Source organism: Syngnathus leptorhynchus, chromosome 9, assembly GCF_054491065.1.
Source record: "Syngnathus leptorhynchus isolate UIUO chromosome 9, UIUO_Slep, whole genome shotgun sequence".
Classification (NCBI taxonomy): domain Eukaryota; kingdom Metazoa; phylum Chordata; class Actinopteri; order Syngnathiformes; family Syngnathidae; genus Syngnathus; species Syngnathus leptorhynchus.
In genome coordinates, this window is record NC_141203.1 from 2,673,406 (window position 1) to 2,697,268 (window position 23,863).

The following is a 23,863-nucleotide window of genomic DNA, read 5'->3' on the forward strand; positions in this document are numbered from 1 at the left end:
GAGCCCCATCCACCGTCCCCGGACAGTCACCCGGCCGAGCGCCGGCACCCGACTTCCATCCACGGAAGTGAAAGAGAGCACCCGTCGAGAAGGACTGGGCGTGCGTAAAAGCCATAATAGTTTTTCAAACCTTCTGTGTCACTCCAAATCATTAAATCCTTCAAACTCTTCATCCTCCATGTCACTTACAAACAAAGCCGCTAATGATGCCATTAGTACGTGGGGCCCTTCGTCATCCCGTGATCGAATCTTTGTCCTTTATGTAAACTGCCGCGCTGCTTACGTCACATGAAATTCAAATTACAGCAATCCCTTGCTACATCGTGGTTCGTTTATCGCGGTTTCCCTTTTTTTTTTTTTGGGGGGGAATTTTGAAAATTTCTGTAAAAATTCACATATTCGTCGCTCCTCAGTATAAGTCGCCCCCCCCCCAAACTATGAAAAAAAATGCGATTTATAGTCCGAAAATTACGGTAAATGTCAAGGAGGTTTTTGGCTTGCAGCACACAAGCATCAAAGGTTTTACAGTTTACATTTTTCATCACTCAATTTACAGTATTCCGTAGGCAAGAACAAGGAAACGACTGTTGTAAAAAAGTATTTATGTAGGATAACTATTATGTCTTTATTCATATCTAATATAATCTGATAAAACCAATATTAACAAATTACAAAAAGGACCTGATTTACTATAGATCTCTAGAAGAGCGTGCTAAATTGAGAGTACTAAATTCCGATTGCCTCGGTGTAGCGCTATACTTGAGTCAGGTCTAAGTTCATTCAGAAGTTACTAAATTGCAATTCATTAAAAATATACACCCCGATTGGCTCTTATTTTGCCTATGCCTCCTCTTCGACACAGTAACCAGTCATCAATACATACATCAGGGCCAGTTTGCACCTGCCTTTAAGGATTTAAAAAATAAATCAAGTCAACAATTTTTTTTTCCAATAATATTTTATGTGCCCCCACTAGTCTAAACAAGGTATTCTGAATAATACTGCATTTATGGAACATGAATAAAAATAAATAAAAATGAACTTTTATCCATCTCAGACAGCTGCCATTTTTGCACTGCTGGCGATTGAAATTTGACATGACCAAACACAGAAAGCAGGTAAGCCGTGACCAAACCAAGAAAACAGGTGAGCTGTAATAGTTCCCATATCTGCTTGCCTGAGCAATCAAGTCTGCACCTGTTTTAACATTAAAACCCTTGGGAAGATCAGGCTTTGAATCTCTTGCACAAACACCCCCAAAATATTTTGCGTATGGCTTGTCACCATTAGTGAGATGGAGCCCATTCACCTTGGACTTGTCACCAGTATTAACGTCATCCTCACATGCATGGTTTTGTGTGTTGTGCCTATTTTAAGTGGTGCAGCTTTACAGCAATACAGGTCAAAACCATCAACCATATTTACTCAGGGTTAGAACAAATTGCATCAATGACTATTTCTCGTTTAAACAAAGGTACATTCACATTTTATTACCAAGCAGCATCTTTGCATGACAGGAAATTATATAACAAAATTAAAGCAGTTTCAACATTCCTGTACTGTAGGACATTTATCTTAATATGTTTGCAATCTGACCACAGTACAGTGAACAGAAAGTCAAATTTCATGTGTTTTGAATCTTACCTTTTCCTGCTGTCATGGTGCAGCTATGCCAAAGCCACTGCACAGCTCACTCTCACCCTTCCCTCTGTGTCTCAGGCACTGTTCAGCACTAGAGAAATGGCTGCTTTGTTTTGCTCACCAGCCCTCCCTCACGCCTTTCCCTATGATCTCTCTTCTCAGTTTCAGCAGCCCTCCCCAATTCGTTATTTCATCCTCATTGCAGTGCAATAGTAACATAGAACATCTAAATTTATACAATGTTGAACAAAGTATCATAGGAGATTTAAGTTTTTTTCTGATACACTTACAAGTGACGTAGAAAATACATTCAACTTAAATAACACAGATGCTAAATAGCGTTGCCATCAAGCCAGTGGATTTAAAGACTAAATCAGACGTGTATCCAAACTTTTATATTTGAAGACCACATACATAATAGATGAAAGGACACAAGGGCCATTTTAAAATTCAGCGTTAATTGAGCAAACACGGTAAAATCAATCAAACAAGCTGCTGTTTGATTTCAAGTAAATTTGATAAAGTGTTGGTTAACAGCTTTCTGTTCAAGGAAATACGTACTAGGGACAACTGGTGAATGATTGTTCAAGATTTTGGGGTGGCCAATGGCACTTTATCCCACTAGACTAGAGCCATCACTGCATTCAAGGACAGCAGAATCCTATCCCCAAATTCAGAACAAAAACAAGCCAAATGTTTTTATTTTAGTACAAATATTTTTGTACAAATAATTGTTTTGTATCTTTGCAAAATTAGGAAAGCTCTATTGCAGGGGTCACCAACTCCGGTCTTCGAGAAGAATTATTCTGCATGTTTGTTTCCCCTCCTCCAACACACCTGATTCAAATTATCAGATCATCAGCAAGCTTTGCAGAAGCCCGTTAATGACCTTGGTCAGTGTCGTCACATAAATTATCGTGATCAATTATTAAACAACCTTTAGCACTCAGACTGTTACATTTAAAGTCTTCATTTAACCTACCATGTATTTTCACACATTACTTACTGTCTGTGATAGGAAATTGGAATACCAGAGGAAAACCCAAGCAAGTACGAGGAGAAAATGCAAACGCCATACAGATGGGCCTGAGTCAAGATTCCAATTGTGAACCTCTTGACTGTTATTCAGTTCCATCTTTGTTTTGCACAAACCTTGTGTGTCGGTCTTAATCTGTAAGGGAGAGATTTTCGTCTAAACTTGTCACACGACGACATCTGTGTTTTCACATGTTTTTCAGATCCACAAATATATTCGTGATTTCCCATGTTTTTCAGATCCTTAAATGATCCCAAATGTATTTGAGATCTGAAAAACACATGATGACGTGGATGTATTTAGGTGAATAATGTTGACACTCATCTCTCATTATCATAATATATATTCATTATAAATATCGACTTTTTTGTGACATGCCCATCTTGATGAGAGAGTGGCAATACAAGGCGAGTGAAATGTTTTCATTTCTCAACTATACTGAGCTTCTTGAGATTGGCTCATCTATACTAGCGATACAAACTGCCTCCAAATGATACCTGGTTACAGTACAGTACACATCAAAATTCAGGAAATTCATCTCGTCTATTTCCCATTCAGATGTTAATGGCGAGGAAAAAAGGACAGACGTCAATGCTTAAAACCTCCCAAAAGGCAACAATAATGTTACTGAATGTCACCAAGGCAGTAAACTCACCTGAGCCTGAAGAGGGGATCATGTTCCCAGACCTCTGAACTTCATCAAATTTGCTGAAGATTACATTCAACCTGTAATGCAAGCACAGGACAAGAATTGCTGAGAACAAAAAATATGGCAAAAAAAACAACTGATGTGTTCAAATTTAAAGTCCCAATCATCGTCACACACCCATCTGCGTGTGGTGAAATTTGTCCTCGGCATTTAACCCATCCCCATGTGATTTTGATCCGTCCCCTTGGGGAGAGGGGAGCAGCAGCGGTGCAGCAGCGGTGCAGCAGCGGTGCAGCAGCGGTGCAGCAGCGGTGCAGCAGCGGTGCAGCAGCGGTGCAGCAGCGGTGCAGCAGCGGTGCAGCAGCGGTGCAGCAGCGGTGCAGCAGCGGTGCGGCGCTCGGGAATCATTTGGTGATCTGACACCCCAATTCCAACCCTTAATGCTGAGTGCCAAGCAGGGAGGCAAAGGGTCCCATTTTTATAGTTTGAACCCACAACCTTCCAGTCTCAGGGTGGGCACTCTACCACTAGGCCACTGAGTTGTGTAGTAAACACATAATGAGCAAATACACGTTACACAATACAGGAAATTTAAAAGGAGAAATAAGACATGATACTATCATTTGAGGTAACAATAGAATTTACACTGGATGAGTCATTTGGCATTTACTGTATAAAGCAAATGTCTGACAAGAGTTTGCACTACTAACCCAATGGCCACCAAATAATGTAGTAATTAACGTGTGGCATCTGAACTATAATTAAACGTAAACCTCAACACTGCATGAATACATACTTGATCTGCATTATGTTTCAAAAGTGTCATAGTTGTAAAGAGGGAGGAGGCATTTCGTGCACGTATAAAGACACACTTTAGGCAGGAAGCTGCAGGACTTCTCCATGACAAAACTTGTTTGTTGTGTGTAGTAAAATCCCCTTAAGTGATGAAGTATCCATCTAGCTATCGTCTAAGCAAGGTGTCCAAGTTTGGTTCTTGAAAACCCCTAACCAGCCAGGTTTAGATGTATTTTTCGTCCAACATATGTGATTCAAATGATGAGCTCAGCAGCAAGCTTTGCAGAAGCGATCCTGATTATTTTAATTAGGTGTGTTGGACAAGAGGGACAACTGGCTCTCAGGGACCCCGCTTTGGGCACCCCTGATCGACATTATCTATCCATTGTATGTAGTACACTATAAGACCACGTAATGTGACATGGAATTATTATTTTTTTTACTGGAATAAGGGTAATTTTCATATCAATTGATCAATAACGGTAAAGATATTTGTAAAAATAAAAATAAAGATAAATTGTAAGTTAGTAACTTTTATTATGTGTAAATGTGTGAAATGAAATAGGCAGGCTACTTTCAAAATGTTACTGATGTTTTAAAATTTCAGGCATTCATAATAAAGGTAATCCTTATTGAAAGAGCAAGCGGTGGTGGCCCACAAATGTATTTCTGGCATTATGGTAAAGACAAAAGTGTATAATTGTGAAAAAAAACTTTTTTTTAAATTGTTTCTGAAGTAAAGAGAGAGGAAAGAGAGGAAAATTGAGCACATTTTAAACCATAAAGAGTCAAGTCAAAAATGTTCTTGGACTTTAAAGGTCACATGACCCAATCCAAAAAAATGGCAGCACCCTGAAATGGATAAAAATGGGTGGATTTTTCTGCTTAATTTATATTCAACAAATTGAATATTAATCAGAATATTGTGTTTAGACCAGTGGGGATTCAATCAACATATTGTAAATAAAATATTTGACTTGACTTTCTCTTTAAATCTGAGGGAAGGCCTGTGCCTAGAGCCAAGGAGGTCTGCAGAGTTCGACAGCGAACATTTTTTTTTTTTTTTTAGTGAATACTTATGTCATTAACATGATTAGTGACTTATTCAAATGTTCTTCTTTCACTGTTAAACTCTCTTTGTGGGCCCCACATGCTCAGAGACTATGGAAAATAGGATTTCACTGATCTTAAAACCATGATGCAGGATTAATCAATATATGTATAAATACTGTGCTATAGGCAATTTGACCAAGTTCTGTCTATATTAATGCTCAATGATAAGTACATGTTATTAGCATGCTGAAAAAATAAGGGTTTTATTAATCCTGTTGAACATATGTTTACTGTTGAAGATAGTCAGAAACATGGTATTAATGGACTGTCAATTAATTACAAATTCAGCCATGGACATTTCTGCTATTTGGTAACCTAATACGAAATCCTGTGCCGCGTTACGGTGAGCAGGCTGTAAAAACAGATTAGATACGATAGTGTAACGAACTTGCATTTTGCATTTTACTGCTGAGTGTTGCTATTGAGGGATTGAAATGACTGAGCATGCCATACTTAAGTACTACAACTGAACGGGTCGCCAGTTAGTTGCAGGGCGCATAATAGAGACAAACAACAATTTACACTCACATATAGTACTGAGTGGAAAATTAATTTATGCTGCCTGCACAAAAGTCAGGCCAAGTGTATCACGACAACATGAGGGGCCCGATTGTATATCCCAAAATGGAATTAGCATCTTCAGAAAGCAAATCATGAAAACTCATTTGGGAAACATAAAGGTTTTGCATTTAAAGTTTGAAAAATATTAGTTTAGAATATTAAATATCATTTTTTCTGATAAAAAACTTGTTTGAATAACAATAATTCAAATATTCAATGACTAAAAGTTATTGGTTTACAAATGAAAATTCAATTCAATATTTACCATTATTGACCAAATTATATGTAATACTCTATATACTACAAAGTTGATTTGAATAATTTGCAGGCAGTTGACAAATTTGTCCAGAAGATTGTGAACAATAAAATAAAAAAACAAGGGGGGGAAATGATTTGCTGCTATGATCAAAGAGCCCCTCAAACCAAGCGCCTGATTCATAGGTAGGATTTTGTGATAGAAGGAATAAAAATCTGCTTAGTTATGAGCTACGGAGGAATTAAAAAATAACAGCATATTAGTGGACATAAAAGCAAACTTTTGCAAATATCTTACCAGGTCATTTATTTTGGGTAACCTAGAGCTTGTAGTTTTATTTGCAAGACAATAAGTGCAAATGTGAACAAACAAAGCAAAATCCCGAAACAAAAAAAGAAGCAGAAACAGATGGAAGTACCGTGACTGAGGCAAGCCCTTCTTGCTGAGATCCATCCTCACTCTCTCACCCACATGGCGGTAGATCTCCACCAAACAACTCATAGCCCCGTCTCGTACCTAAGTGTCAACACAAGATAACTAATACCTTAGTCTGCTTGAACGTGTTTTTTTTTCAAGTTAAAATACCGTAAATTTCGGACTATATGGCGCTACTTTTTTCTCAAATTTTGAACCCTGTGGCTGATAGTCCGGTGCGGCTTATATAGTTTTTTTTCCGTGATTTCCGGTGCAGTATAAATAGGTTTTTTTTGGGTGGTATTTCTCATGACTAATACACTTGTACACTCATAAAAAGGCTGTGGACTGCTGTTGTGCTGTTATGTTAATAAAAATTATGCGTCTCTAAATAATCATCTCTTTCCTGACAATCATCTTTGTGTATATTCTCTTACAAATGGTAATTAAAGATTAAAAACCTTACGCAATCATGCGGTGACTTTATATGCATTTTCTCTAACGGCCATCGGGGGGCCTCAAGCAGAAAAGGTAAGAGTGAGAGAGGTGGAATATATGCGTTGAGGAAGACAGTAGTGGCACGTTGTGCACGAGGAAAGTTAGCGTAAACAGAGCCCAATGATGGAGGACACTGGAAGGCGTGCGTATGACGCAGCTTTCAAGTTAAAAGCCATTGAGCTGGCTGATAAAGAAGGGAACAGAGCAGTGGGAACAGAGCGGTGGGAACAGAGCGGTGGGAACAGAGCGGTAGGAACAGAGCGGTGGGAACAGAGCGGTTGCACGTGAACTTGGAATAAATTAATCGATTTAAAGTGGCCCTCCGACTTGAAATTGTTGAAACTGGATGCAAGCGAAGAGCAACTTTCGCACAAGTCTGCCAGTGAATTCTGACAACGTGGAGCAGTGTGAAAAAATCCAATATCACCAACGGGTTTCAAAAAGCCGGTCTGCTGCGTGACGGAGAGGAGAGCACAAGCTCAGGAGTGAATTTGCCTCAGGACGAGAGTGACGATGAAAGCGAGAACGAAAGACAGAAGAGAAAGAGTGTTGCGACGTACATCTGGCGCTATTCCAATCGGACACTAAGGAGGAAGATTTTGCTGGTTTCAGTGGACAGGAGGAAGATAAAGACGGCTCTCAGTGACTTTGTTGACTGGTATGGTTTTATTCTTACCCGCCTAGTTAGTGCTGTTACTTCCGTGTTTACAACTACCGTAATTTTCGGACTATAAGTCGCTCCGGAGTATAAGTTGCACCAGCCATAAAATGCACAATAAAGTGAAAAAAAACATATACAAGTCACACCGGAGTATAAGTCGCACTTTTGGGGCAAATTTATTTGTCAAAATCCAACACCAAAAACAGACATGAACCAGCAACAACAGGCTAAACAATACCGTATGCTAACGGGACATATACACAAAAAAAGAAGCTGAGAATGGGCCTGACGTAACATTCAGAGTTATTCAAATAACGATTACATAAATAACATGTTTATCAAACCATCTGTGTCACTCCAATTCATTAAATCCATCGATCGTCCTTTATGTAAACAATGCCCCGCTTATGCGCCGCGTATGCTGACGTCGGACCCGTTGTAAGTTGCATTTCTAATTATTCCACAGACCCATATAACGATATATAAAGTATATTTCAAATAACTATCATATTAAAACAATATTATCAAACCATCTGTGTCACTCCAAATCATTAAATCCATCGATCAAATTCTTCGTTCTTTATGTCAACAACGCCGCGCGTGCACTGCAGAGATCTAGTATATAACTATATTGTAGCGTTAACAAAGTACCAGGAAAGACATGGGTTTGGTAAACGGCTCTTTATTTAACAAAACAAGAGTTCAACGAGCCAACAACTACTGAACTTCCATCCACGGAGGTAAAACAGAGCTTCCGTCGAGAAGGATCGGGCGTGCGTAAAAGCCATAATAGTTTTTCAAACCTTCAAACTCTTCGTCCTCCGTGTCACTTACAAGCAAAGCCGCTAATGATGCCGGTAGTACGTGGGGCCCTCCTTTGGCCTTTATGTAAACAACCGCCGCGCGGCACGGGTGACGTCACTTGCAGTTCAAATGACAGTAATCCCTTGCTTCATCGCGGTTCGTTTTTCGCGGTTTCACTACATCGCGGATTTTTGAATTTAACATATAAGTCGCTTCTGAGTATAAGCCGCCGCCCCACCCAAACTATGACAAAAACCACGACTTAGAGTTAGAAAATTACGGTAAATGTCAATGTTATTAAAACTTTAGCCCAGCTAGAGCTGTTACTTCCGTGTTTACAACAAAATGTTAATGCTATTAAAACTTGAGCCCAGCTAGTGCTGTTACTTCTGTATTTACACCGAAATGTTCATGTGATTAAAACTTTAAAAAGGCTTTCTGTCTTTCTTTGTAAATAACTTGTGCGTCTTATAGTCCAGTGCGGCTTATCTAAGTATAAAACTAAAAAGAAAAATCACGAATTTTAGCTGGTGCAGCTTATAGTCCGGTGCGGCTTATAGCCCGGAATTTACGGTACTAAATTCCTAATATCTGTTCATTTTTTAATTTCAGTTTGAAAGTTATTTTTAATCAATTTTCATTCCTTTATAGCATACATATCATCTCCAGTCGTCGCCAGGGGTTTTAAGGCCCTGTCCAAATACTTGCACTTCTATCCTTGTGCCTGTTAATTGCGCGTTCCTGTCGAGGGTGTGTCAAAGGTGTCCCGATTCGCCAAAGTGCTGTGTTGCCTCGCTCCTTTCGCCCCCTTATTCTGCATTGAGCGCGCATCGTTTGGCCCCTCAGCCGACGCATATAACCCACAATTCATTGATGATTTGACCAAAATAGTAGGAAACTGGCAATGTTTGGTTAATTGCCTCAACCTGTGCCAAAAATGACTTTACATGTCTAAATAATACCAAATATAGAATTATTACATATTCTATGCTATTATATTTACAATGACATGAATTTATGAACAATTACCTGGGTAGTTTTAAGTCATATTTTGTCCTATTGTAAGTATCATACATTAGGAACCTTCTGTGTATGCGGCGCAGACCATGCAGGGAGCAAATAGTGCAAAAGGTGAGCTAAAGCTGCCACTGACTGGATGCCCAAGCCTGAATTTTTACTTTACTAAAATTTTTAAGCAAAAAAAAAAACTGCCAAAAGAACAATGTGTGCTGTCATGTTTGGTAACGCAGATCAAACACAGTGGCGAGGTCCACTTCTTTATCCAGTTCAGGGGGCGACCATTTTGCCAATTGTTGTCGACTAAAAATGTGTGTGTGCGTGTGTGTGCGCACGCGCGCGAGTGTACACACATGCATTTTTTTTAGCGGTCAACAGTGACACTCCCGGCAAAAAACTGATTTAGAATCGCAACTGAATCTTACCTTCAATCATTAATTTAATTATTATATTACAGACAGCATTATTGCAGTACACAGAGTTGTTAATACTCATGCCATTAATTGTTTCACAATCACTTCACGATTACAATGCTTCCAGTTCATTGCTTAAAGTACATTTAACAATTCAAAATACTCATCGACAAAAATGTGGATATGATTAACTGTACCTGGCTTGTGGGATCCCCCAACAAGTTACATATGTGGGGTACAATCTTACTGAGAGTCAAGCCTTGAGCTCCATACCTGAAGGACAAAAAGGGAAATTTAGTGAAATTAACAAATAAGCACGGAGAGATGTTATTTTTTAATTGTAAATGGGCTGTCACTTGCATCGCACTTTTCCACTGTGATTACTCAAAGCACTTCACACGTCTTCCTCATTCACCTACTGATGACATACCATCAGGAGCAACTGAGGATTCAGTGTCCTGCTCATAGTGTTAGTGTCTCGCTTACTGCTTCATAAACCAGTTTTATTTAAAAAAAATTTACTCCACTCGATTGTACTGTTGGTTTAAATAAAGGCATTTAAGAAATGGCACGTTAGTGTACCGTATTTTTCAGACTATAAGTCGCGTTTTTTTTCCATAGTTTTGGTGGGGAGGCGACTTATATGTGAAATTATTCAAACATTTTTACTTGACACATTACTTACTTACTAGTATAGTTGATCACTTCACATGTTATTTTCACTTTAGACCGCATGAGGGCGCACTATGGCTGTGGAATAATTGGAGCCTCACTGACAATGAGTCCCATTCACTGACTTCCAGAGTCGGGAGATTTATTGATTTGGAGTGACACAGATGATTCGATAAACTTGTTATTTGACATATAGTTTAGAGTAGCAACGTGTATGTTGTTAAGACTTCAGTAGTTTCCGATTGTCTAGGGAGGCCGTGAAGGCAGCAGGGGCGGGGGGGGGCGCTTGCGTGTTTTGGCTCATATGTTGAGCTCTTGATTTGTATATACTAGATCTGTGGAATAATTGGGGCCGCAACTGACGACGACGCTGATGATGAGGCTGACGTCAGCGGCGCACGTAGGTCCGGAATCGACAGTTGTTGTTTTTTTTTTGTGTGTGTGTGTGGGGGGGTTGACACAAAGGATGAATATTCCGGTGGATTTAATAATATGGAGTGACACGGATGGTTCGTTAAAATTCTTGTTTATATTAGATTTATTTGATATATCAAGTCTGACGTCAGCAGCCCACGTACTTCCGGCGTCAACAGCTCTGTATTTTTATTTATTTTTTTGGACACAGAGGATAAATATTCTGATGGATTTAATGATATAGCGTGTCACGGATAGTTTGTTAAAATTCTTCTTTAAATTACATTTATTTGATATATCTAGTCTGACATCAGCGGCGCACGTAGTCTTTTCGGCGTCAACAGCTGTGTGTGCGTGTGTGTGTGTGTGTGTGTGTGTGTGTGTGTGTGTGTGTGTGTGTGTGTGTATGTGTGTGTGTGTTTTTTTAAGTGACACAAGACAAAGATTCTGATGGACTGAAAGATTTGGAGTGACACGGATGGTTCGATAAAATTTTTGTTTATATTGTTATTTCATACATAGTTTGTATATTGTTATATGGGCCTGTGGAAAAATTTGAACTGCAAAGCGCCGCAGACGTTGGACTTGTTTACATAAAAGAGGACGAACTCGATCGATGGCTTTAATGATTTGGAGCGACGCCGATGGTTTGATAAACGTGTTATTTATGTTATAGTTATTTAAATAACTGTTAATGTTACATCAGGCCCGTTCTCAGCTTCTTGTTTGTGTCTATGTCACGTTAGTATACCATATCGTTAGCCTGTTGTTGATGGTTAATGTCTGTTTTTGGTGTTGGATTTTGTCAAATAAATTTCCCCCAAAATGCGACTTAAACTCCGGAGCGACTTATACATGTTTTTTTCCTCTATATTGTGCATTTTATGGCTGATGCGACTTGTATTCCGGAGCGACTTTTCATCCGAAAAATACGGTACTTTGAGCCAATATTGAACAAAGCATGCCTTCGAGCGGAGTTGAATAAAATAAAAGCAAATTTGAAGCTTCATTTTCCCAGTTTTGATACGTTTCCCCCCCAATAAGGCAATTGTTTTTTTGACTGACATGACTTATAGTCCAAAAAATACGGAACTAAAAATTGAAAGGAGGTATCTCACATGGTCAATGTGGCAATAAGGCAAAGGCAGACTCCTTCCCTGGTCCTGTTGTTCTTATGTTTGAAGCCTCCAAGCATTCGATCCCATACATACTAATACAACACAAGATAACAATACCAAGATTTACATAAATTAGAACTTGATTCATCAAGTTGCTTACATATACAAGTAATACATCAATAAAAAAGTGTACTATAATGTCCAATATATATTATACCTGTGGAGATGCAGCTTGTTCCATGATTTTAAGCAACAGTGCTTGGTCTTGTTCTCTTACTTGGTCTTTGGCATCTCCCAATCGATCAATAAGACTAGGTAGAGCTGAATAAATAAAAACAAAACAATAATAAGAAGAAAAAGTGGAATGGAATAATCAAAACCATTCACATGCGAGTTACACAGAAGCTTCCACCCAAGTTCACTCTTTGGGCAGTATTCAGGGTTTCACATAAAAACACAGATTCAACTGTCAATTTCATCAGACAGGTAATAAAAGTTATTTAAAATATTTTTTTCCAGATACCAGACAGTGGCTGCATTCAAATGCAAAGAACAGTCATCAGGCCATTAAATGTTGGTCCAATCGTCAGTCAAACAGCATGGAATGTAAGGAAAATAAGTAAAGAAGAGGAATACAATTCTTGTTAAGTCTTAATTTCAGTCGATGAATTTAAATTTTAAACTAAATAGCACAAAAAGGTAAATGCATATAGTAACATATTAGAGCTGCAATTTTAACAGACAAGTATTAAAAATCAGTTAAAATGTTTTTTTCCAGATGCCAGACAATTGACAGTTCATCAATTTTGATATCACATAACGATGTAATAGTTGAAACATACCTGTTCCAACATGAGCCCTAAATCTCTCCTGTAATCTCGTCGCTAAAGCAGAGAGGAGATCCAAGCCTAGCAGAGCCACCTAGTGGGGACACACAACTATTAGTTTTAAATGTGCTTTTTTTGGTCTCATCTGTCAGTAACATATTCTTGTTATTCACTAGCCATTCAATTGCATTGAAAATAGTTTTTGTGGAAGACTAAATTAGCATTGAACAATTGATACAAAGAACAAGCAGAGCAAATAAAGGGCAAATAAACCATTTAATTTAATAATTGAGACACCTTGTACAGAGTTTTTTTTTCCAATTCTGACATTATGACATATGCAAAATTCAAAAGACACCAATAAAGACCACATATACACATATATATATATTGGTGGCATCGGGCAAAAGCCTTGTACCAACAAAATATGCCTAAAAAATGGCAAGTGTGTGCAACCATTAGCATTGCATTGGGAAAGAGAGCAAGCAATTTTTAATAATTTCGATTGGTCAATAATCAGTTGACACCCACACATGCAGACTGATGAATAGAAATTCACCAATGTGTAATTTAAAGGATTTTGTCCTAAAACAGAGCATAATTGTCATCAAAAATAAAAATTTTCAATATTTTTGGAAAACAAGAAAAGCAATTTTTAGAACACAGATTGGTATTTTTTTATTGAATCTTTCTTGTTTCACTCTCACCCAACTAGTTAAACCTTTTACAACAATAAAAAGAAGAAAAATGTTACACGCAAAGCACGACGTCAAGTGACATGGAGAAAAGAAGTAAATCTGGTTCTCAGCGTGTGGGACAGGTGTCCCCAAACATTTCTTTTATCGGGGACTGGAGATCCATAGTGAATATAAACAGTAATATATCAAAATGGGCAAAGGCATTGCAAAGTTGCTATGTTTGCTATAGTGAGCACATTGTGTGTTAACCACACACTGAGTAAAAAAATATATGTATATTTAAAAAAAAAAAAAAGATAAACATAGCTTCTTTCGGGGGGCCGGAACAGATTTTGTTCCCTTCATTTCAATGTGAGACAGTTCCCAACTTGACTCACGAAACAAAATAAATTTATAATCTGAGCTATAGTTTGTGATTTAATGAGAGCAGCTAATCTGGCATTTCAAAAACCGGAAATATTAAATTATGATCTTTGCAAATATTGATGCATTTTAGACTGAAAGGCGGATTACATCCTTTATAAACTGTTCTGATAGAAATGTGGAATTCGACATTTCAGAATGTTGAAATAGTTAATCTGATGTGGATGTATGGACCCAATTGATCCATCCTGCTGCCAAGCATATAAAACGCTGAAGGGGAATGTTTCACAGACTGCATAATGGCTTGACAATAAAAATTCAACCAACATGAGGGTTAAAATTAGCTCCATCTGAAAGCAGTACGTACAATTCAGGGGTGTCCAAACTTTTTGCAAAGCGGGCCAGATTTCGTTAGATGAAAATGAATAGGGGCCTACCATTTGCACAGACATTCCTTGAACCATTACCATTGTAAATGAACTTGTAAATATGTAACTATATCCTTTGCTGTCTGCAGATGGGTTGATATTGTAAATGAGGATCTGTTGCACTACCAGAAAAGTTAAAGATTAAAATAACAAATTAAATACAAATGAACAATTTTACGAGTTGAATGATTTTTTTATTAGCTGTATTGTTTGTTTTATTATTGTACCGTATTGGCCCGAATATAAGACGGTGTTTTTTGCATTGAAATAAGACTGAAAAAGTGCGGGTCGTTTCACATTCAGGGTCTAGACATTATACCCATTCACATCGCTAGATGGCGCCAGATATCTTCAAAGCGAATGCGGAACTTAACTCCCCAGGCCAACGCGAACCCCTGTCACGAAGAATAAAAATAAAAATAGTGGTAGCAGTTTGCATTATTTTGTTGCAATGTTTTTTCTTATTCAGATTTGTTTCAAGACTACAGTTACAGTTAGACTTTACTTTGATGATTAATGCAGTTATTGCAATTTTGTTGTTTTATCGCAGTAGATTAGTTCATTTACATTTCAAGAACCAGAAGCCATTCATTTACAAATGCACTTTAGTTTAAATATTTAAATGTTCAGATATTAAGATGTGATAGACAGTTTTTGCATGATTTGTATGAGGCAAAATAACATGCTTTTTCTCTTGGATATATTGTTATAATCATTTGTTTCAGATGTACTGTGATTATTTTCTGTATAAGAATAAAATTTGGTGTTCAAAAAGTCTTTTCCAACTTGAGTCTTGAAAAAGAGAGGGTCGTCTTATAATCAGGGTCATTTTATATTCGGGCCAACACGGTAATTGTTGTATTAATAAGAACGGTGATATTGGTGTTTGTGACTGCAGTAAACAGGTCAGGTTGCATCATGTCAGATTTTCCATCCAAATTAAATCATTCTCCATTTTATCTTTTTTATTTCAACTTCATACACAAAAAAATGACTTCATAATCACAAAATAATAATCCATAGTCTTTTTGTTGTTTGCGATCACTGTGAGTGGGCGGCGCGGACGCGCAGTAGTGTGTAGTTAGTACGAAGTAGACAGCTCTCACCAGTAGTCCGTATTTTTGTTGTTGTTTTGCCTTTCCCTGTGCAGTGTCACTTGCAGCATCTCTTATTTTAGCTTCGCTTTAGTCCTTGGTGTGTGGACATTTGAATGAGGAAGTGTCTGTGTCACTGATTATCTTGCAAACGGACACTTGTGTGCGCGTGAACTGGGAAGGGACGGAAGAGACAGGCTCGCAACCGATCATGAGCGTTAGGACAAGTTTCATTTCTGTGGCTTGCTCTGGGGCGTGCAGGTCCCCTTGACAGTGCCAGCAGGCTACTTATTATCGATTTTATGACACAATGCTTCGGGCCAGTTTAAATTGAGACATGGGCCGCATTTGGCCCGCGAGCCGGAATTTGGATGTGGCTGACATAAATGCTTACAACAGGGTAAACAGAAGCAACACAAACATAGAAAACAAGAGGAACAGAGACGAAAGAAAACCAAAGTTGTGAATAGAGCTTAAAAAACCTTGAGATAAGCGTTCAGACAAAAAAAATGATAAGGGAATTAGGAAAGGGAAGGCTATATGAGTGTTATAGTAATATTCTAGTAATATTGGCTGAAAGAGCAACAAGCTAAAATTATTGAATTTACATGAGCAGCATGTACCAATCTTAATGGAACCCTAATTGAAAGCATTGCAATAACTGCACCTGTGCCTGGCTAACCTGTAGTACAGTATACCGTATTTTCCGGACTATAAGTCGCAGTTTATTTTCATAGTTTTGTGTGTGTGAATTATACTCAGGAGCGTGTGAAATTTTTTACACATGTTTTTATTTCACATGTTATGTTCACACTCTGTACCGGTCCGTCGTGGTGAAGAGAGAGCTGAGCCAAATGGCAAAGCTCTCGATTTACCGGTTGATCTACGCTCCTACCCTCACCTATGGTCACGAGCTATGGGTCGTGACCAAAAGAAAAAGATCCAGGATACAAGCGGCCGAAATGAGTTTCCTCCGCAGGGTGTCCGGGCTCTCCCTTAGAGATAGGGTGAGAAGCTCGGTCATCCGGGAGAGACTCGGAGTAGAGCTGCTGCTCCTCCACGTTGAGAGGAGCCAGATGAGGTGGCTCGGGCATCTCATCAGGATGCCTCCTGGGCGCCCCCCTGGGGAGCTGTTCCGGGCATGTCCCACCGGTAGGAGACCCGGGGACGGCCCAGGACGCGCTGGAGAGACTATGTCTCTCGGCTGGCCTGGGAACGCCTTGGGATCCCCCGGGATGAGCTGGATGAAGTGGCTGGGGAGAGGGAGGTCTGGGAGTCTCTCCTAAAGCTGCTGTCCCCGCGACCGGACCCCGGATAAGCGAAAGAAGATGGATGGATGGATGTTCCCACTAAACCGCAAGAGGGCGCTCTAGCCCTGCACTGACAATTTCTGCAACTGACATAAGCGACGTAGAAGAGGAAGCGCCGTATCTTCTAGTTCCGGAGTTAGCAGAGTTGTCTAAAAGTGACATCAAGGATGAAGATTTCATTGGATTTTGTGATTTGGAGTGACATGGATGGTTTGGTAAACTTGTTAGCATGTTATTTATGCTAGTTATTTGAATAACTCTTAAAATGTAATGTTAACATATCAGGCACGTTCTCAGTTCGTTGTTTATGTGTCATGTAAAGTTAGCATACCGTACAATTATCAGCCTGTTGTTGCCTATATTCTATTTTTATTTTAAATTGCCTTTCAAGATGACATGTCTGTTCTTGGTATTGAATTTTATCAAACAGATTTCCCCAAGAAATGTGATTTATGCATTTTATGGCTGGTGCAACCTGTACTCCGGAACGACTTATAGTCCGGAAAACACGGTACTCATCAGGGATGAGAATGGCAAATGTAAAAAAAACACTGAAAAGTAGCCAGGGGTCTGGGGGGGAGTGATGATATATCCCTAGATCTATCTCACTAAATAACTTGTCTACAAGTGATGAAAACCCAATTGCAAATTCACATTGTGGCGGTGTAAAAACACTTAGTTCTCTGCGTAAGTTAAGTTAACAAGGAGAAATGATGTGATGAAAGTAGCGCCAAAATGCTGCTGAAAATAAGGCGGATGTTGTCGCATCAGTGCTGCCAGTTAGTTAGGTTTACAGAGGCAAGCCGATTTCCGTAAGTCGCGGCGGGCGAGCGAATGCTCGTGAGTGCCGAGGCTAACGTTGCCCGCTTCCCTACACCCCGCACCCATATATGAACAACATTTTCTCGACGAATTTACACCATTCACGAAAATGATACTTTCGACGGAAAAAAACACGGAAATCCACAGACCCGCGGAAAATTCTCATCCCTGTACTCATTCACCAAGACAATATGACTGGGTTATCAAATGTCATAGTAGTGGTCCTCTAGCACTTCGGCACAGGACTGTTAAGTTCTGTAAAACTGCATGGAGGGAAAAAAAAAACCATACCGCCACAGTAATTGGTCAACATGTAGAGAGATAAACGGTTCAAGGAAAGCCAGAAATTAATAAAAGCTGCAAATTTTTCTCTAAGATCTTAAAACATAATTGTATGATTAAAAATAAAGTAAATGTGCCCATATCCCCAGTATTAAATACAATAACCCAGATGATTTCCCAGTATGAGCACACTTGAATCTCCAGTGAAATTTTGTCATACAACTACACTGAAATAATCCGCCTACTGTATAGCTCCTGCCTGCAGTTAATTGCCTCTTCATGAAGGAACTTGACTGTCCTCTCAGAAAGGTTTTGCCTTGAGCTTTTTTTTTTTTAAGAATATACAGTATTTGTTCAAAAACAGATTTGATTCAGCCAACAACAGCCATGTGTGCTTAAAGGCAGCGATGTGGCGTATCAGACGGCAACCACGGGATGGACTGTGACGTTAGTGATAAGTCCTGTTTGCTACAGGCAAGGACTATAAACAGCCTTGGTATCAGAAATAACATTGACAATTAACAGAACCAGCGTTTATCTGAGGAACACCCACACCTACCCCAACCAAAACCTCTACCAGCACCCACAAAACACTCAACTAAATACGCATAAACCAAACTTGAGTTAGTTAAATATGAGTGCAGTAGAATGAAACATTCAAGTATATTAAAAATATTATTTGGAGAGAGGCTGCAGCTAAATTCTGGGCACGTAAAATAAAAATATCTTAAACACAAGATTAGTCTGAAGGTATTTCAAGATTAAAAAAAATTACCATGTAAAAAACCGTGTCAAGAACAGCTCACAAGAAAACATGAATGAGTGTCTTCATTGTTAGATAAAAATCCACAGCAAATAGGAACAAGAACTTAACTGTTAAAGAACGTGTATGTGTCATGGCAACTTTGTGGAATACTGTAGAGTGGCCTGGAAAAACTCAACCTGATAATTAATCTTGTCATGTGGTATGTTTAAAATAAGATCTAACTGGGACACAAACACAAAGTTTGGAGACGGTGTGGCAGAGTGGTCATCTTCCAACCCGGAGGTTGGGGATTTGATCCCCATCCATTGTGACCATGTCAAAGTGTCTTTGAGCAAGACACTGAAGCCCCAGCTGCTTCTATAATACCTGGTAAGTTACGTTGTTATGCAAGAGTAGAAAATAAATAATATTAGCGAACCCTTCAGCTCACCGTGAGCGTCGAGGTAGCCACAAGCCGCCCATTCCTTATTTGTCGAAGGCGGGCTATCAAGACCGATTTCTTTTGTGCAAAAAGACATTTGGTGTGGCTTGCTAGAGGAAACCACAAACAAAAAATTGAATTATTTGTTTTGTTGATTGAACAAGGTCAGCGGGGCATATACGAGCCAACAGACCATAGTTTTGCCTATGCCTGCCCTAGAATTAATAGATTAATCTTCAAGTAATCGATTATTAAATTACTTGGCAACTATTTTGACAAGCGAGTAATCGATTAGAGACATTTTTACCTTTGAATTGTCCAAATCCTCTAATGTCTGCTTCTCAACAGTAATTATTCATTTTTTGTAGTCATCCGTGAAAAGAAAGAGATTCTCTTTTGTGTTTAATCAAAACAAGCAATCGTCTGCGTTGACTTAAAACAATAAAAATTGCACCAATAACAGAATCTGTTTCAAAAATCTAGGTGAGAACAACAGTAATCTCTTTTGTATGTTATTGTTTAATTGCTATTCGATGTTTTCATCACTAATCAATCGCAAGTAAACAGTCAGAAATGGGGAACAATGGTTTTGTAATTCACTTTCACGGAAAATAAAATTTCATCCAACTATTTGATTCATCGATGAAATAACCAATAGAATCATTGATTTTATAGGACACGTATCATGGAAAAGCGACTTTTGTAGTTTGCAGTGCAAGTAAACGCTACCTCGTTTAAACAAAGCAAAAAAAAAAAAAAAAAAGGTAAACGCTACCTCAGCTAAAAAAAACTACACATGGCGACCAGAAAGGGAGGCGCACATCTTGCGGCCTGAAGGGTGTGAAGGATCTCGTTTGCATTTAAAGAGACCGTACCAAAACGGCTTGCTCTGAGCCACACCTCAGAACAAGTAGAAAAGAGGGACCTGTGATGGTATCAAAACGAGGAATTCAGACAAAAGCATCATTGTTCCACTCCCAAATGGTTATTGAAGTGTTTAAAAGAAAGGTGATGGATCACAGTGGTAAACATGCCCCTGCCACAGTTTTTAGAATATGCCTTTGGTATCAATTTCAAAAGGCGTAAATATTCATCTTCATTTTACAAACTGGTGATTCTCACGAGGTGTCATAGGTGTGCGATTGTGAATTAAATATAGGTTCAAAAAGATTTGGAAATTATTCTGGTTTTTGTTTACGTTTTTACACAGTGTTCCAGCTTCACTGGAAATGAGGGTTGACGATTATTTGGAGAAGGGAATCACAGAAAACATTTTGGGGTATGTTTGGTTGGGATGACCCCGAACACTTTTTAATTATTGTTTCAGATCACAACAAATGTGTTAAATGCTGTTTGTCCGCATTAGCTGACAAGATATACTCAGGTTAGCATTAGTCACGAAGGTTTTCCCACCTGGATTCCATGATTCCATGGTGCCTATTCTTCACAAATATTTCGAATGGTTTACAAAGGGCCATAGGAATTCCCGAAAGACTTGTTGGAAATTGTGTCTGTTACTGCCCTGAAAAGTGACACATTCCGATGTGACCTTTGAGCACAAATATAACGTAGGTACTATGTGGGTACATTACGAGCTAAATCGACACCCAACTTACTCAATATAATTTCTGTGCGCCAAACAAATATTGTTCTTTCTCCCTATTGTGCCTTACACGTGCGTTTGCATGGGAGCATTGCACAAAGCTGTCTGCTTAAGGTTTCTGTATCACAGATTCAGTACAAATAGTTCATCTGATTGTAATATGATGCCAAGTGTCCAAAGTTCTTAAAATAGAGCTCATATGACATTCACTGGGAAATTTTAAGAAAAGGAAGAAACTTTGTCATGTACATGAAATTTGACCTCTGCATTTGGCTCATTGCAGAAGTGAACATAAAGACTGAAGCAGGGGGTTACCTGAAGTGACAAAATTAGCGAACGTGAAATGGTTCAGGGGTGCTTCATCTCAGTAAGGGTGTGGGTCACTGACAAGCACGTGGTCACAAAATTGAAATTTATTCTGCATGAATGCAATTTTCATTACCTGTTTGGTTGTTGTTGACTAGTTGAAATCAATGCACTAAAACCCACATGTCTACTTGTTGCCTTGAAGTTTAGACTTTGAAAATGTGGTCATTGGCTCTATCGATTGCTCCATTGGTTTTAAATTTTAAGCTACATAAAAAGATAAACTAATAGCATTAGTGGTTGTAAACTTGGTTCAGTATAAGGAAGTAGTAGAACTAATCTTGAGTTAGTCACTAATGATCGGGATCATTTTGGTCATTTGAGCCACTAAATTTAAGTCAAATCTTAAAAGGGACTGTCTTGGACAGTGTTCTCTCTAAGCTGTGCAGCTGCGCAATTGCGCACTGGTCGCGCAAGAAACTCCATGCTGCGCACAACATAAAATTCAGCATAAACTGATTGACTGATTAATATCTAATGGTAGACGTAATCTAATCGAATTAAGTGGAAGAATTATTTTCTTTCTGTGCCTTTTTGTGGTGTAAATCAGTAATTGACAGGTGTCCATGTATGTATGATATGTATGTATGATATGGTTTACTTACGCTACATATATGTATGACATATGTGTCCTGGACATCCGTGCCGCGCAGGTTAGCTAGCTAAAGACAGTGCGGCGGAGTCAAGCGATGCAAATGCTAAATTAGCTAATCATGGCGAAACGAATGAGCAGCGACACATCCACTTGCCAAGCCAAAATAAATAAGAGATGCGGCAGTTCTTTTAAGTTGTTTTGGCTGTCGGAGCGTGTGCAACTACAAGAGGAAACGGTGAAACTGGGTGAGATTTTCTCTTTTTCTAATGAGAAAGGTCTCCTCTGCAAAACATGCAGTGAAGCCAAAGTGGCGGGCAAGTTTATGGAGGGAAAAATATGGAAGCAATGGAAGTTGGACTACCTCAAGCGTCACATTCAGCAGAAATGTTATTTGAAAGCTGTTGGAATCGTACAAAGACTCAAGATGGGACAGTCAGTACATTATTGCGAGAGAGCGCAAAAGATCGACAGAAAAGGAACGAGCTGTCACACAAAACAAAATCCGGCCCCGAGCAAGTTAAAGTTGTCATTGACAATATTTATTTATTTATTTATTTGATCTTTTGTTGCACACAGTGCAACAGGGAGGTTGCGTGTTTGCACAGACACTCGAAAAACTAGAGGGAACACTGGTCATGGGGCAAACATTCACACATACCGTAATTTTCGGACTATAAGTCATGGTTTTTGTAATAGTTTGGGGGGCTGGGGGGGCGACTTATACTCAGGAGCGACTTATAAGTGATTTTTTTCACAAATTTTCAAAATTCAAAAATCTGCGATGTAGTGAAACCGCGATAAATGAACCACGATGTAGCAAGGAATTACTGTCATTTGAACCACAAGTGACGTCACCTGTGCTGCGCGGCGGTTGTTTACATAAAAGGCAAAGGATTCGATCACGGGATGACGAAGATGACGAAGGGCCCCACGTACTACCGGCATCATTAGCGGCTTTGTTTGTAAGTGACACGGAGTACGAAGAATTTGAAGGATTTAATGATTTGGAGTGACACAGAAGGTTTGAAAAACTATTATGGCTTTTATGCACGCCCGGTCCTCCTCGACGGGAGCTCTCTTTCACCTCTGTGGATGGAAGTCGGGGGCCGGCGCTCGGTCAGGTGCCTGTCCGGGGACGGTGGATGGGGCTCGGACATGGCTTTTACGCATGCCCGGTCATACTCTACGGAGCTGTCTTTCACCTCCGTGGATGGAAGTCGGGGGCCGGCGCTCGGCCGGGTGGCTGTCCGGGGAGGGTGGATGGGGCTCGGACATGGCTTTTACGCACACCCGGTCCTATTCTATGGAGCTCTCTTCCACCTCCGTGGCTGGAAATGCCAAATCCGGGGATGGATGTCCACGCCGCCGCACGCCTGGAAGTCGACTTTGTTAACGCTACAATATAGTTATATACTAGATCTGTGGAATAACGACGAGGCAGGCGTCAGGGCGCACGCGTGGCGTTGTTGACAGAGGATGAGGAATTTGATCGATGGATTTAATGATTTGGAGTGACACAGATGGTTTGATAATATTGTTTTAATATGATAGTTATTTGAAATATACTTTATGTCGTTATATGGGTCTGTGGATTAATTAGAAATGCAACTTACGAGTCCGACGTCACCGGCGCGGCACATATGCGGCGCATACGCGGCATTGTGCACAAGGACGATTGATGGATTTAATGAATTGGAGTGACACAGATGGGTTTATAAACGTGTTATTTATGTAATAGTGATTAGAATAACTCTGAATGTTACGTCAGGCCCGTTCTAAGCTCTTCGTTTTTGTTTATGTCACGTGAGCATACCTATCGTTTAGCCTGTTGTTGCTCGTTCATGTCTGTTCTTGGTGTTGGATCTTGTCGAATAAACTTCCCCCAAAATGCGACCTATACTCCGGAGCGACTTATATATGCTTTTTTTTCACGTTATTGTCCATTTTATGGCTAATGTGACCTATATTCCGGAGCGACTTTTAGTCCGAAATATTCATGATATGAACTTAAAATTCAAAAGGCTGGGAAACAGAGGTAAATATTATGTATCATCATATTGTTGTATTGTGGGCCACATATCACAATATTGAATTGTAAGTTACCGACATCATGCCACTCAGTATTTTAATCCAAAATTATTTGGAAGAGGCCTAATTCTGATCTGATAGGATGCCATGCATTTTTTCATTTTTTTAATGCTCTGATGACTATCTTGAATTACAAAA

The 23,863-nt window shown here is 39.3% G+C and overlaps 1 protein-coding gene across 9 annotated transcripts in view; it reads right to left on the reverse strand.

The window, feature by feature from the left end:
- Window positions 1–23,863, reverse strand: part of clasp1a (cytoplasmic linker associated protein 1a) — an 82,691-nt gene that overhangs the window by 55,713 nt on the left and 3,115 nt on the right. For 8 of the 9 annotated variants that reach the window (XM_085921233.1, XM_085921228.1, XM_085921227.1 and 5 more), the window contains exons 3-8: window positions 12,905–12,983; window positions 12,280–12,383; window positions 12,063–12,154; window positions 10,056–10,131; window positions 6,470–6,567; window positions 3,333–3,403 (exon numbers count right to left, since the gene is read on the reverse strand). In XM_085921233.1, coding sequence (XP_085777359.1) covers window positions 3,333–3,403; window positions 6,470–6,567; window positions 10,056–10,131; window positions 12,063–12,154; window positions 12,280–12,383; window positions 12,905–12,983 — 520 coding nt within the window. Of the gene's footprint in view, window positions 1–3,332; window positions 3,404–6,348; window positions 6,377–6,469; window positions 6,568–10,055; window positions 10,132–12,062; window positions 12,155–12,279; window positions 12,384–12,904; window positions 12,984–23,863 lie in introns of those variants that run through there. The other variant, XM_085921232.1, reaches the window with a different exon arrangement.